This window comes from Cydia fagiglandana, chromosome 12, assembly GCF_963556715.1.
Source record: "Cydia fagiglandana chromosome 12, ilCydFagi1.1, whole genome shotgun sequence".
Lineage (NCBI taxonomy): Eukaryota > Metazoa > Arthropoda > Insecta > Lepidoptera > Tortricidae > Cydia > Cydia fagiglandana.
Genome location: NC_085943.1, coordinates 1,651,752 through 1,665,963, shown reverse-complemented (window position 1 = coordinate 1,665,963; position 14,212 = coordinate 1,651,752). Strand labels below are relative to the sequence as shown.

Sequence of the window (14,212 nt, the reverse complement as noted above, 5' to 3'; positions counted from 1 at the left end):
TGTCATTTTTTGTTGCCAAGTTTATATTTTCATTCGATGAAACTAAGCTTTTTACGTGTTTCAAGAAGCTTTTAAGCCATTGATTAAATTATCAAAAATTCATTTGGAAAAACTAATATGTTTCATACAATACCAAAGTTATTATCATTGTCAAAATACTTTTGGTCGCTACTGTAGCTCAGGATTTACTCCATCGCTTTCATTTTACATGATTTTACGAATTTTTATAGGTGGCAGTGGCACTAATGATGTTCACGGTTGGGTGTCACCCCTAAATGGGTGACACCCGGGGCGCCCCCCCCCCCCCCCTAGCTACTCCATTGACTACATCTGTAGGATCATGCGCCATGTCAAACTACCTATTTCAATAATACAAACACACCAGTCACACACATTTTATACTGAGCAAATTTGTACTTTATCAGGACGCAATAAGACTTAATTTCGATCACGAGCAGCCTGTCTCGTTCTGCCATTCCTCGTGCGTCTTGCTCAAATTCACTATTTAAATGTTAGACATAATCCTCCTCCCAGCCATACAAATGAAAAACCCAAAATTTGCCACTGAAGTTTGAACCTATAGTACAGGGAATAGAGTTGATTTTTATTTGTTTGAGAATTTAGCGAAACAAAAGAAATTCAACTCTATTCCAATTTAATATGGTTAGCAAATTTGTACTTTATGTGTACGCAATAAGACTTAATTTCGATCACGAGCAGCCTGTCTCGTTCTGCCATTCCTCGTGTCTCTTGCTCTAATTCGCAATTTAAATGTTTCAATAAAACACACCAGTCCGACAGTATACGGTACCTATTGAGCAAATTTGTACTTTATCAGGACGCAATAAGACTTAATTTCGATCACGAGCAGCCTGTCTCGTTCTGCCAATCCTCGTGCGTCTTGCTCTAATTCACTATTTAAATGTTAGACATAATCCTCCTAAGGCCCAGCCATACAAATGAAAAACCCATATTTTGCCACTGAAGTTTGAACCTATAGTATACGGAATAGAGTTGATTTTTATTTGTTTGAGAATTTAGCGAACCAAAAGAAATGCAACTCTGTTCCAATTGAATATGGTAAGCAAATTTGTATTTTATCAGGACGCAATAAGACTTAATTTCGATCACGAGCAGCCTGTCTCGTTCTGCCAACCCTCGTGCGTCTTGCTCTAATTCACAATTTAAATGTTAGACATAATCCATGAAAAACCCAAAATTTGCCACTGAAGTTTGAACCTATAGTACAGGGAATAGAGTTGATTTTTATTTGTTTCAGAATTTAGCGAACCAAAAGAATGCAACTCTATTCCAATTGAATAGGTTAGCAAATTTGCACTTTATGTGTACGGAATAAGACTTAATTTCGATCACGAGCAGCCTGTCTCGTTCTGCCATGCCTCGTGCCTCTTGCTCAAGTTCCTGGAGACGGGTTTCGTCTTGTCTATGGCAGTCAAAATGGCGGCGAGGTCGAGACGGTTTCCACCAACGGAATGTTTGTTTCCTGAAGAAAAAATGTTTCGTGAGTTGCGGATTTGCTCAACATGGGCAAGATAAATTGAAAGTTAATTAAAATCAGAACTGGACTCTAAAATCAGAAGCGCTTGTGGCCTAGCGGTAAGAGCTAGCGACTTGCAATCCGGAGGTCGCGGGTTCAAACCCCGGCTCGTACCAATGAGTTTTTCGGAACTTATGTACGAAATATCATTCGATATTTACCAGTCGCTTTTCGGTGAAGGAAAACATCGTGAGGAACCCGGACTAATCCCAATGCCTAGTTTCCCCTCTGGGTTGGAAGGTCAGATGGCAGTCGCTTTCGTAAAAACTAGTGCCTACGTCAATTCATGGGATTAGTTGTCAAGCGGACCCCAGGCTCCCATGAGCCGTGGCAAAAATATCGGGATAACGCGAGGAAGAAGAACTGGACTCGGGGATGCTACAACTTATAGTCTGGCAAACACAACTAGTCATCAGTAAGAACCAGGAAAATGAAACTCATCCCTTTCTTTTGGGTGCTAGTACTATCGTAAGACAAAGACAGTATGATTCTCTCTGGAATGAGACAGTCCTGGGCCAAACTATACCTTTCCCCATATTGGGTAGCATCATCCTAACGCCTGCCATGAGCGCCTCCTTGCATACCAATTTCACATCGCTGCCCGAATACCCCTCGGTTCTCTTGGCCAGGTCCTGAAAAATGCGTATGAAGGGATGAAATGAGAACTGAAATGAATGTGTTCGTAAGTTTGTCTCTGGTTACAATTCTCGGGCGTCTCTTTGTCTCTATCTATCCGTTTGCACATTCAAGTGGAAACTTCGAATTTCAAGATTCGCAGTAATCCCTCAGAGCCGGTAGTCGCACGAGCGCTTTTACAACGCGCGTTAAACAGCGTTCTTATGACAATATTAATGGATACATGTATATTTTATTCATACGATGGCGGTGGCGCTTTTTATCAAGCGTTATTGGATTTTCGACTTCAAGCGTTGGTCGTTAAATCGAATTCAAGCGCTTTTTTGACGCGCGTTGAAAAAGCGCTCGTGGAATGAGAGCTAATAATTGCTCGAAGCAATGCTGAGCCGAACGGAGCCGAGTTTGCCCGAAGGTGTCGTAACTTTCATACATACGGTGAGATACGGGGCCGCATCAGGACCGAGGAACAGTGAGAACAGCTCAGCTCGAGTCTTGTGGTCTGGCAGGGGGATGTAGATACGTTTTTCCAGGCGACGCAGCATGGCTGGGTCGATGTCCCTGTGAAGATAGAAGGATGATAAAATTTGATGTCACCGGCAGGATGGAATCGATATCATTAACCGGCATTGGAACTGCTCGTCGCTCTCTGCTATTCGCCTGTTGAATATTGAAATACTTCCCACTATGCATGGACCTCTCTAAGGCCAGTGTCACCACCTCATCGATGAAGATTATTGAGGGGGCGTAGTGGGAGGTTTATGATTGTGGTAATAGAAAGGGAAGACGAACCAGGGCATGTTAGAGTTGGCGAGCAGGAACACGATGCCTTCCCTCTCGCTCACGCCATCCAGCTCAGTCAGGAGCTGAGCCTTCAGTCGCCGTGACGCCTCGTGTTCGCCAGGCATGGACCTCTCTGAGGCCAGTGTCTCCACCTCATCGATGAAGATTATAGAGGGAGCGTAATAAGACGCCATTTCGAAGAGTACCTGAAACAAGCGAAAGAAAGATATTTTTTTAGATTATGAACCTAAAGATGAAGTTATTTTCAAACAAAGCTGTATGCTGCTGCAGTTAAATTCTTGCTTAACTAAATGAGAGTATATATTAACTTATGTGAAATGCATAAAATATAGTGAATAAGATATAGCTAATCAAGAAGCTGAAGATGGTATCCTCCACGAGTAGATCGTAAGTTTTTTTTTTATTGGCAAAAGGTAAACATTTGACCACAATCTCACCTGATGGTAAGTGCCGATGCAGTCTAGGATGGTAAGTAAATGGAGGAGGAGGGAACAATCATATGTTACACACTCATTACCACTAGATTGCAAATAGGTAAAAGTACCTATACCTACTAGGGAAAACACCGTCTACGAAATGGTAAGCAATCTCAAAGCATTTGCTAGGTTCCTTGGAGGAGCTGTGGTGTTAGAATAGTTCTACTCCCTTTGACGCACAGAGTTACAACAATAGTACATCCACAAATTTCCAAGGAAATAATAACCTGCCTTGACGATCCGTCCGGAGTCCCCCCGCCACTTGGTGACGATCGTGCTCGGTGAAGAACGCGCAGTGGCTCTCATTGGCCACGGCGCGCGCCAGCCGAGTCTTGCCTGTCCCTGGGGGGCCGTGTAGAAGATACTTACTTTCACGATCCGTTCAGAGTCCCCCCGCCACTTGGTGACGACGGTGCTCGGCTGCACGTTGAAGAACGTGCACCGGCTCTCGTTGGGCACAGCGCGCGCCAGCAGAGTCTTGCCCGTGCCCGGGGGGCCGTGTAGAAGATACTTACTTTCACGATCCGTTCAGAGTCCCCCCGCCACTTGGTGACGACCGTGCTGGGCTGGACGTTGAAGAACGTGCACCGGCTCTCGTTGGCCACGGCGCGCGCCAGCAGAGTCTTGCCCGTGCCCGGGGGGCCGTGTAGAAGATACTTACTTTCACGATCCGTTCAGAGTCCCCCCGCCACTTGGTGACGACCGTGCTGGGCTGGACGTTGAAGAACGTGCACCGGCTCTCGTTGGCCACGGCGCGCGCCAGCAGAGTCTTGCCCGTGCCCGGGGGGCCGTGTAGAAGATACTTACTTTCACGATCCGTTCAGAGTCCCCCCGCCACTTGGTGACGACCGTGCTGGGCTGGACGTTGAAGAACGTGCACCGGCTCTCGTTGGCCACGGCGCGCGCCAGCAGAGTCTTGCCCGTGCCCGGGGGGCCGTGTAGAAGATACTTACTTTCACGATCCGTTCAGAGTCCCCCCGCCACTTGGTGACGACCGTGCTGGGCTGGACGTTGAAGAACGTGCACCGGCTCTCGTTGGCCACGGCGCGCGCCAGCAGAGTCTTGCCCGTGCCCGGGGGGCCGTGTAGAAGATACTTACTTTCACGATCCGTTCAGAGTCCCCCCGCCACTTGGTGACGACCGTGCTGGGCTGGACGTTGAAGAACGTGCACCGGCTCTCGTTGGCCACGGCGCGCGCCAGCAGAGTCTTGCCCGTGCCCGGGGGGCCGTGTAGAAGATACTTACTTTCACGATCCGTTCAGAGTCCCCCCGCCACTTGGTGACGACCGTGCTGGGCTGGACGTTGAAGAACGTGCACCGGCTCTCGTTGGCCACGGCGCGCGCCAGCAGAGTCTTGCCCGTGCCCGGGGGGCCGTGTAGAAGATACTTACTTTCACGATCCGTTCAGAGTCCCCCCGCCACTTGGTGACGACCGTGCTCGGCTGCACGTTGAAGAACGTGCACCGGCTCTCGTTGGCCACGGCGCGCGCCAGCAGAGTCTTGCCCGTGCCCGGGGGGCCGTGTAGAAGATACTTACTTTCACGATCCGTTCAGAGTCCCCCCGCCACTTGGTGACGACCGTGCTCGGCTGCACGTTGAAGAACGTGCACCGGCTCTCGTTGGCCACGGCGCGCGCCAGCAGAGTCTTGCCCGTGCCCGGGGGGCCGTGTAGAAGATACTTACTTTCACGATCCGTTCAGAGTCCCCCCGCCACTTGGTGACGACCGTGCTGGGCTGGACGTTGAAGAACGTGCACCGGCTCTCGTTGGCCACGGCGCGCGCCAGCAGAGTCTTGCCCGTGCCCGGGGGGCCGTGTAGAAGATACTTACTTTCACGATCCGTTCAGAGTCCCCCCGCCACTTGGTGACGACCGTGCTGGGCTGGACGTTGAAGAACGTGCACCGGCTCTCGTTGGCCACGGCGCGCGCCAGCAGAGTCTTGCCCGTGCCCGGGGGGCCGTGTAGAAGATACTTACTTTCACGATCCGTTCAGAGTCCCCCCGCCACTTGGTGACGACCGTGCTCGGCTGCACGTTGAAGAACGTGCACCGGCTCTCGTTGGCCACGGCGCGCGCCAGCAGAGTCTTGCCCGTGCCCGGGGGGCCGTGTAGAAGATACTTACTTTCACGATCCGTTCAGAGTCCCCCCGCCACTTGGTGACGACCGTGCTCGGCTGCACGTTGAAGAACGTGCACCGGCTCTCGTTGGCCACGGCGCGCGCCAGCAGAGTCTTGCCCGTGCCCGGGGGGCCGTGTAGAAGATACTTACTTTCACGATCCGTTCAGAGTCCCCCCGCCACTTGGTGACGACCGTGCTCGGCTGCACGTTGAAGAACGTGCACCGGCTCTCGTTGGCCACGGCGCGCGCCAGCAGAGTCTTGCCCGTGCCCGGGGGGCCGTGTAGAAGATACTTACTTTCACGATCCGTTCAGAGTCCCCCCGCCACTTGGTGACGACCGTGCTCGGCTGCACGTTGAAGAACGTGCACCGGCTCTCGTTGGCCACGGCGCGCGCCAGCAGAGTCTTGCCCGTGCCCGGGGGGCCGTGTAGAAGAACGCCGCGCCAGGGCTCCAGGAGACCAGTGAATACTTCTGGGTGTCTGAAACAATAGTTATTTGTACAACAAGAGATCAAAGTTTGATATTTCTTCGAGTGCTTATTTTGAGTCCCGTGCAAGCGAAAGATTCTATAATAGATTCACGAGCGTAGCGAGTGAATCTAATTTAGAATCTTGAGCGTAGTAAGGAATTCAAAAGCGTACGAGATGAAAATAACTTTGATCTCGTGTAGTACACAAAATGTTTCACCCTAAGCAGTGAGAACATACCTAGAGGGACAGAGATAATAGAACCCAAGTATATCGCACTTGTATTAGACCCCGCATGTTGAAATGACATTTGACTATAAAAGTCACTTGAATGACATTTTGTCTCACTCAGTGAGCAAAATGCGATTTTGCTCACTCATACTGTCTCACTAAGTGAGCAAAATCACATTTTGCTCACTGTTTTTAAGAAGCAAAGTACCCTTGTTCGAGCTGCTGAGGTGAAATAGTCATTTGTTTTACAAGGGGGCAAAGTTGTTGTTTAACCGCTCGTGCTAATATTGATGCCCGAGCAAGCGAAAGATTCCAAAATTGAACCAAGAACGTAGCAAGTGGTTCGAAAAATGGAATCTGGACGTTGCGGGGGTTTCAAATCACGAGGGTAACATGTCTCACGAAAGCGCAGAATACGAGTATGTGCCTATTATATGTGGATGGTGGATGGGTAATATTTTGTATCATGTTCATGTGCTGTCGTGGGTATGGAACACGACAACACATGCATTTGATACCTGGCGTCAAAACTGCTAAGCAGACTCTTTTCATGTAAGTGTCAACCGCTTCGTATGACTTAATAAGCATAAGTTATCCAAACAAATTAAACCCATCATAAATCCGTTTAGGTATGGGTTGAGCTTTTTCAAAGCTTTCACTTGTTTTACCTGACAGGATAAACAACAGACTCCATCAACAAGCTCTTTGCTTCCCCCAGCCCCTTGATATCGTCCCAGCTAACGTTCGCCGGCTTGATGATATCCTGGTACAAGTCTTCGACCAGCTGCTTCTTTTCCGGAGACGCCCGGGCCAGGAATGTTGACAGGGATTTCAGTTCTATGGATGGTATGCTTGGATAGTCCTATAGAAACAAAAACATATTATGTATAAATAGAATACAATTTTTATTAAAGATTCATGGATCTTACTACTTGGACATGGACATATTTAGAGGAACGCAAAAAAGAAGGTTTAATTACTTTATGGATTACAGCACCTAAAGTAAAAACTATAGGGTCTGTGCGGAAAGAGAAGAGTCGTAGAATGTATGGGCTGATGGGCTCCCATACATTTCACGACTCTTCTCTTTCCGCACAGATCCTAGTAATGAAACTTTTTTTTTGCGTTCCTCTAAATTGGTACACGAGTGTAGTTATAAAGTCTAATTAAAAAACCAAGCGTCTAACTTTGACAGCTGAAGAATATGGCTATGTACAGTCGCCACCATCAGATATAATATATCTGAGCGGCCAAGCTGTTCACAATATCTGAGCGCGCACTCTAACGCCTTGAAAATAGAAGCGCGTTCAGATATTTGCGAGCGCCTTAGCCGCTCCGATATATATGATGGCGACTGTACGGCGCTACCCATATGTTTGTGGCAACTGAATTTTCTAACATTAACATTTCTGTCACTTGAAAATATCAAGAATTTGATTATTGTCTGCATTACATTGTCCACCATATAGTCTGTATCTTTAGGTATTTAAAAAAAGTAAACAAACAATTTGTACATTTTCGGGTAGTTATAAAATTTATTGGTTAACCGATCAATTACAATACCGCCTGGATCAGTCACTGAACGACCTGACTTTAACCTACATTATTTGATCGTCTAATGTTTTCATCTACCCTCAACTGGCTTAAGGAGCCATTTGAATGAGGATAGATTTTGTTTACTTTTATTTAAATACCTAAAGATACAGAGTATAGGCCTCTGTTACAAGAACCACACCTGTTTAGCCAAACCGAGTTGCGTGACCGTGACATCAGGCAGCGAGATCTCAAGAGGCCCAAGGGGCTCGGGCTCCGGCCTCAGCCTCGCCTGTCTCGTCGGAGGCCTGCGGGGCGCCGGCGGCGACACCTGGCGGAGGAACTGAGGCTGCTTGTTGAAGCGGGATAGGTAGTAACTTGTGTAGTCCTAAAAATGGAAAAAAGAGTTCTAAATTGGAATTGTATTGATTTTTGCAGGTGCTTATGGTGAGATTAAATTTAAAATATTCGGTTAAGACAAGCGCCAACAGATTGCTCAATCAAGTTATTGGTATTCATCAAAGCATGGTATTTATAAAATTCACTCACTTCGGTTGAGAATACTAGTTTAGGGTAAGTCTAGAAATTTACTACAATCCGTACCTATCTATCGTACGGACGACAAAATGCAGATTAAATTTAGCTGGAAGAAGAGCGTTGACAGTTACCTAAATAATGTAAAAGATTTAATATGAGTAGGTAAAGTACGAGTTCACAACAAGATCTTTACAAACTATAAGATATTTACAGTAAATATATTATTGGATCGTTGGCTTGTAGAGATGTTTTTGAACTCGACCCACACTTATATGATTGATAGTACTTAGTCTTCGCCAGCGAAAATTTAATTTAAGTACCTAGCTCTCTAGTGCTAAAAGCTCTTCATGGATATAAAAACGTTATGAGATGAGTGAAAGTTTAGCTCATCTGAGAATCTTGCCAACTAAAGTTTCAGAGGGAACAGGAAAACTTACTTAGCTTGAGAATTTTATTATCTTTAAAACTGCAAAGTTGATGAGAATATACCTACAAGATAGAACCTCATCAACTAGGTAAAGAGATTACTTACGGCGATGGTACCTACAAAATTAAATAGAATATTTTCGTTCAGAACGGATATGATTGCCGTTTTTGTCTATGCGACAACGTGATAAAACGGTGTCCATATATAACTTCAACGGTGTTTATATATCCCGGTCGATATGAGTCTAGTGAAACTAACCGTTAATCATTTAAAACTATAATTTACTTAAATACTTAGGCGATAATACTTTAGAAGAAAGGCTTTTTAGTCTTGAATAATTTTACGGTTTAGACTCACTTGTTTTTAGTTACTCGCGCGACAGGTTCGCAGAGCCTAGGTCTCCTTTCTCAAGCACGGACAGTGCGAGCAGCGTTCACGACGGCCGTGTATCGCGTACACTTTTAGTCGTTATTATCATGTCGCGATTTCATATTGACACGTTTATAATATAGATAATGCCTTAAATTTCGACTCTGCCAATAAATAATATATTGCATACGACACATATGACGCTCTAACATCACCCAAAATCTAAAAGTCATAACTCTGTGTCTCGTAAATGGATTTAGAGCCTTTTGGGTGTAAAAAGGTTATGCCAGTTTAGGCAAACCGCCAACCGGTGTGAATGTCGCTGGGATATCATAAAGCCGTCATCTTATACAATTTAATACGTTTTGAGATTATGACGTGACCTTAATTCATGTGGCTGCGAATATCTCGAAATTTTGATGCGAATAAGTACCTAATACTCAGTAAGAATGAGCTACAAAAATCTATTAGTAAAGGGGCCCAAAGATTCCCAGGTTCGCCGGACGATATCAGCCTGTCAGTTAAACGCAAAAGGTAATCTGTGGGCCCATTAACACTGTTTACGGACTATCGGTGGACCCTATGCCTTTGAGGTTCACGAATTGTCACACTATTAGGGTCATGCATGTCGTAAATAAATTAATAACATTTTTTTTTCAACACGACTAGAAAATTAACGTTAACTTCACTAATACTGATACGAAAGAGTTGCTTATAATTTACGAAATGCGCAGTTTTAGTCCTGCTTACGTCTCCTGAATCAACCTGTATATTCAAGATGCAAATATAAGTGTTGAAGCCATTACCCTCATCTGTGACGGTAGGGTATTCCCGTTAAACGGTTCAGTGTGATTGGTGCTCTCGTGCGGAACGGAACAGTTCACTGAACACTGCACTGCGGGGGTTGGATACCGAATATACAAATATGTGTCAGTTCTTTAACTGACACATATTTGTATTGTTTGAATATACAGGTCGAGGTGTAACTTTTTACATATAGGGTGAAAATATCTGGACCGAGCTTTGCTCGGAAAATATATAAAAGCTCAAAAATGCGCGTTTTCCCAGAGATCTAGCTAGATCAATTTTTCGCCCCGAAAACCCCCGTAAGTATAGCAAATTTCATCGGAAACGTTAGAGCCGTTTTCGAGATCCCCGAAAATATAAATAAACAACTCTGGGTTGGAAGGTCGAAGCAGTCGCTTTCGTAAAAACTACTTAAGAGCGCTCTTACAAGAAAAGTCGAAATAATGCAAAATTGATGATACTAGTCGACGAAATTCAGGACTTTGTGCTCATTATTAGAAACAATGAGTACTGTTCCAGTAAAAGCGTCTTCTTATCTTTTTAAATATCGTTTTAAATATTAGAAAAAGGACTTATTAAATTAGTAATGATTTTTTTTCTGATGGTCGTTTCCCAAAAACCCCATGAAGACCTGAACGGCAAGCTCTTATTTGGAAATGTTGAGAAGTTTACTTTGCTAAACCTGGCTATTTTGTATTACTAATACCCTGTACTTTAGGCTTATCAAACGATATTTGTCCTACATACCTTTGAGAAAGAGAAAATCAAAGTAAAACGAACTCAATTTTCTCTCCGAAACAAGTGTCAATTCCTACGCTAATTCTCGGGATTAAATAGTTACCGAATAAGCTGTGAGCCGTAAAAAATGACGGGATAACGCGAGGAAAATTATGATTACTGCTGACTAATCAATTTTTAAAATAGTTTAAGTTTGGTAACTATGGAGATAAAATCAATAGTTTTATTTATTTTATTTATTTAGAAATTTAATTCAGGCAACAAGGCCCATATTACAAATACCTTACAGACTAACATACATAATGTATTTTATAAACTTAAAACTAAACCGGAACACCACGCTGCGCGAAAAAACCCGTATTGCTGACATCGGAGAGAAGACTGCTAGGCTCAAATGGGACTGGGCCGGTCACGTCTGTCGCATGCATCCAGACAGATGGGCTAGTGTAGCTACCAAGTGGATGCCAAAAGGAGAGCGCGGACGCGGAAGGCCCAGACGGAGATGGCGGGATGACCTAGACACCTTTCTCAGTAACTGGCCAGAGCAGGCGCTATGTCGGGAGTCGTGGAAGACAAGGGGAGAGGCCTTTGCCCAGCAGTGGGACACCTTAATAGGCTAGCAAAAAAAAAACTAAACACTACCTATTTAGTCGACAAAACGGCGTGGCTCCGTTGTATCGGCTGCTCTTGTGTCGGATCCGGCAGTTTGCCCCGGAACCTCCGAAACACGACACCTTTCGGCCAGAAGACTCCAGAAGGCTTTCGGACTTTTACCTGCATGATGATGTCCAGGTCTATATTGTCACAAACTTCGTACTCCGCCGTAAGACTTGCTTCCTCCGCCATGGCGTCAGCCGCGTGGAACAGACCTTCGGCTCTCAGGTAGCTGTGGACCAGGTACCGGAGGATCCGCTTGCGAGACCGGAAGAGGGACTCTTTCTGTTTAAACACAATAACGACAAGTTTCATGTAAATTCATCATCATCATCTCAGCCATAAGACGTCCACTGTTGAACATAGGCCTCCCCCTTCGGGGGGGTGAATGCCATGATCGCCACGCTTGGCAGGCGGGTTGGCGATCGCAGTCGAGTACCTACACCGAATTTGAGGGACGCTGCTGCCCGTCCACCGGTGGTCTTGAACGTAGTTTAAGGACATACCCGGGTCCATGTAAACTGCTTAAATTTAATAAATAAGTATTCGTACAATATTATTCAAATGTTGTATTACATAGTTGGTGCAAAAGTGTCATAAAACTCATAAAATCAAAGTAAATAAATAAGTGGTCCATTACCACCCAGGCTCATATATTATCTCTATTTTTCATAAATATAAACGTATTGCAACAATTATAACAGTAGGGGGGCTCGGGGGCTCCACAAGGACCACAAGGAGCCCAACAAACGCCTAAGGCAGGCCACAGGTGACCCTCGCGCGGGCATCTTTCTCGCTCAAAGATTGGCCATAGCAATCCAGCGCGGGAACGATGCCTGCGTGATGGGCACCTTACCAAGGGCGCAAAATTTTTGATAGGTATTTTTAATTTTTAGCTTTAGCTTATAGTTAATTTTAGTTTTGTATTCATTTTATAACACTTATTTTACAATAAATGAGTTTTCTCCATTATAACAGAACTTACCGCCTCCATCTTCCTCATTTGACTCATCGGCCTATTTATGACTCCGGACATGATCGCTTATTTACTGAATTAACCACAATATTCTCAGTATATATAAGTTACTCTATGCACAATATCAATACAATAACAATAAACAAGTACAAAATTGGGAAATGACAATATTTGGTTGCTAGGGGTTGTTTGGTAACCAAGCAACCGTTAGGGTTGGTCGATGTTGTAGCGCGTTCTTTCCAAAGAGTTTATGCCCCCTCTGTGTATTTTTAATAACAAAAAAACCGGGCAAGTGCGAGTCGGACTCGCGCACGAAGGGTTCCGTACCATAATGCAAAAAAAAAAAACAAAAATAAAGCAAAAAAAAAAAACGGTCACCCATCCAAGTACTGACCCCTCCCGACGTTGCTTAACTTTGATCAAAAATCACGTTTGTTGTATGGGAGCCCCATTTAAATCTTTATTTTATTCTGTTTTTAGTATTTGTTGTTATAGCGGCAACAGAAATACATCATCTGTGAAAATTTCAACTGTCTAGCTATCACGGTTCGTGAGATACAGCCTGGTGACAGACGGACGGACGGACGGACGGACGGACCCTTTGGGTACGGAACCCTAAAAACGAGGTAAATTAAAACTAAATACGATGTAATACATTAATTACATCGTATCGTATAATTCTAATTTTAATATAATTCTTTTTCGCAACCATAAATAAATAATAATCCTTTTTTGTAGACTGTTATGTTTTATTACACCCTATGTCAGTGTCAATGAATTCAGCGAAATTTTGGTTTGGCATTTCACAAACAATAATTATTAAAATAAAATTTAGCATCGCATTTAGCGGTATTTATTCTTATTTATGTTTATTTCAAATGCTCAGATACTACAACGAGCAGTGGCGGATTTGCCCTAAGGCCCCGTAGCAGGCGTGGCTCACTCCGCGATATCGTCGCTTTGCTACAGGTAGCTAAAAGTACTCGTACATCCGTTCGACCCCAATTTTGGGGTTTGCCATAAGCCGCGCGTGGCGCTGTCGCCACCTAGCGGCCATATCTGTGCTGATCGTGACAGACGCGTTTTGTTAGAGAGTGAGTCTTCTGTACCTAGTACTATTATTTATTCTGTGCCTGTAGGTCCGGGCCTAGAGCGGCAAGATATTAGAGGCGGCAGCAAAGTGGCAGTGTAATAGATGGGTGCTGAGAAAGGGGCGGCTAGTAGTTACAACAAGGCATGGGGCCTAGGGCGGCCAACACTGCAAAACCGCCACTGACAACGAGGGTTCTTGTGTGGCAACCGGATACTAGAATATAGTACATACAAGAGAGAGCCTTAAAAAAATGAACAAATTTTTGACCAATTATATTATAAATATAATAAAATTATACCAATGGTCAAACACCAAGGAATTATTGGATGGAAGTAGTGCAAGATTAGCTGTTATGAAGACCTAGTGGCGACCTATAGGTACCTAAGGAAGTAGTGGACCTCTTTCCGATGATATCAAGAGACCTATGTGGATATGTGGGACCCGGGTATGTCCTTAAACTACGTCCAAGGCCACCGGTGGACGGGCAGCAGCGTCCCTCAAATTCGGTGTACTCGACTGCGATCGCCAACCGGCCTGCCAAGCGTGGCGATTATGGCATTCACCCCCCGTCATAAGGGGGAGGCCTATGTTCAGCAGTGGACGTCTTATGGCTGAGATGATGATGATGATGATGATCTGGATACAGTAGTAGTGCAGTGCAGAGCCCGCATCGGTTCGTTCAGTCACAAGAAAAGATGCAACTCTCGGAATACACAGCAGCTGTAATAAACTTCTGAGAAGGATGTAATGGCTGGGGTGAAGATGATGTGGTGGATGCAGAGGACGTCTAT

General features: G+C 45.0%; 1 protein-coding gene across 1 annotated transcript; it reads right to left on the bottom strand.

Moving 5' to 3' along the window:
• Positions 1-1,083: 1,083 nt before the first annotated feature.
• On the bottom strand, positions 1,084-12,504 carry LOC134669436 (katanin p60 ATPase-containing subunit A-like 2). Its single transcript, XM_063527013.1, has 10 exons — positions 12,454-12,504; positions 12,338-12,419; positions 11,473-11,637; positions 8,023-8,208; positions 6,956-7,149; positions 5,885-6,068; positions 2,984-3,180; positions 2,629-2,752; positions 2,085-2,190; positions 1,084-1,504 (listed from the first exon to the last, which is right to left on the bottom strand). Exons 2-10 carry the CDS (start codon positions 12,386-12,388, stop codon positions 1,371-1,373), a joined length of 1,341 nt encoding a protein of 446 aa, XP_063383083.1. The 5' UTR covers positions 12,389-12,419; positions 12,454-12,504; the 3' UTR covers positions 1,084-1,370.
• Between the last annotated feature and the right edge of the window lie 1,708 nt (positions 12,505-14,212).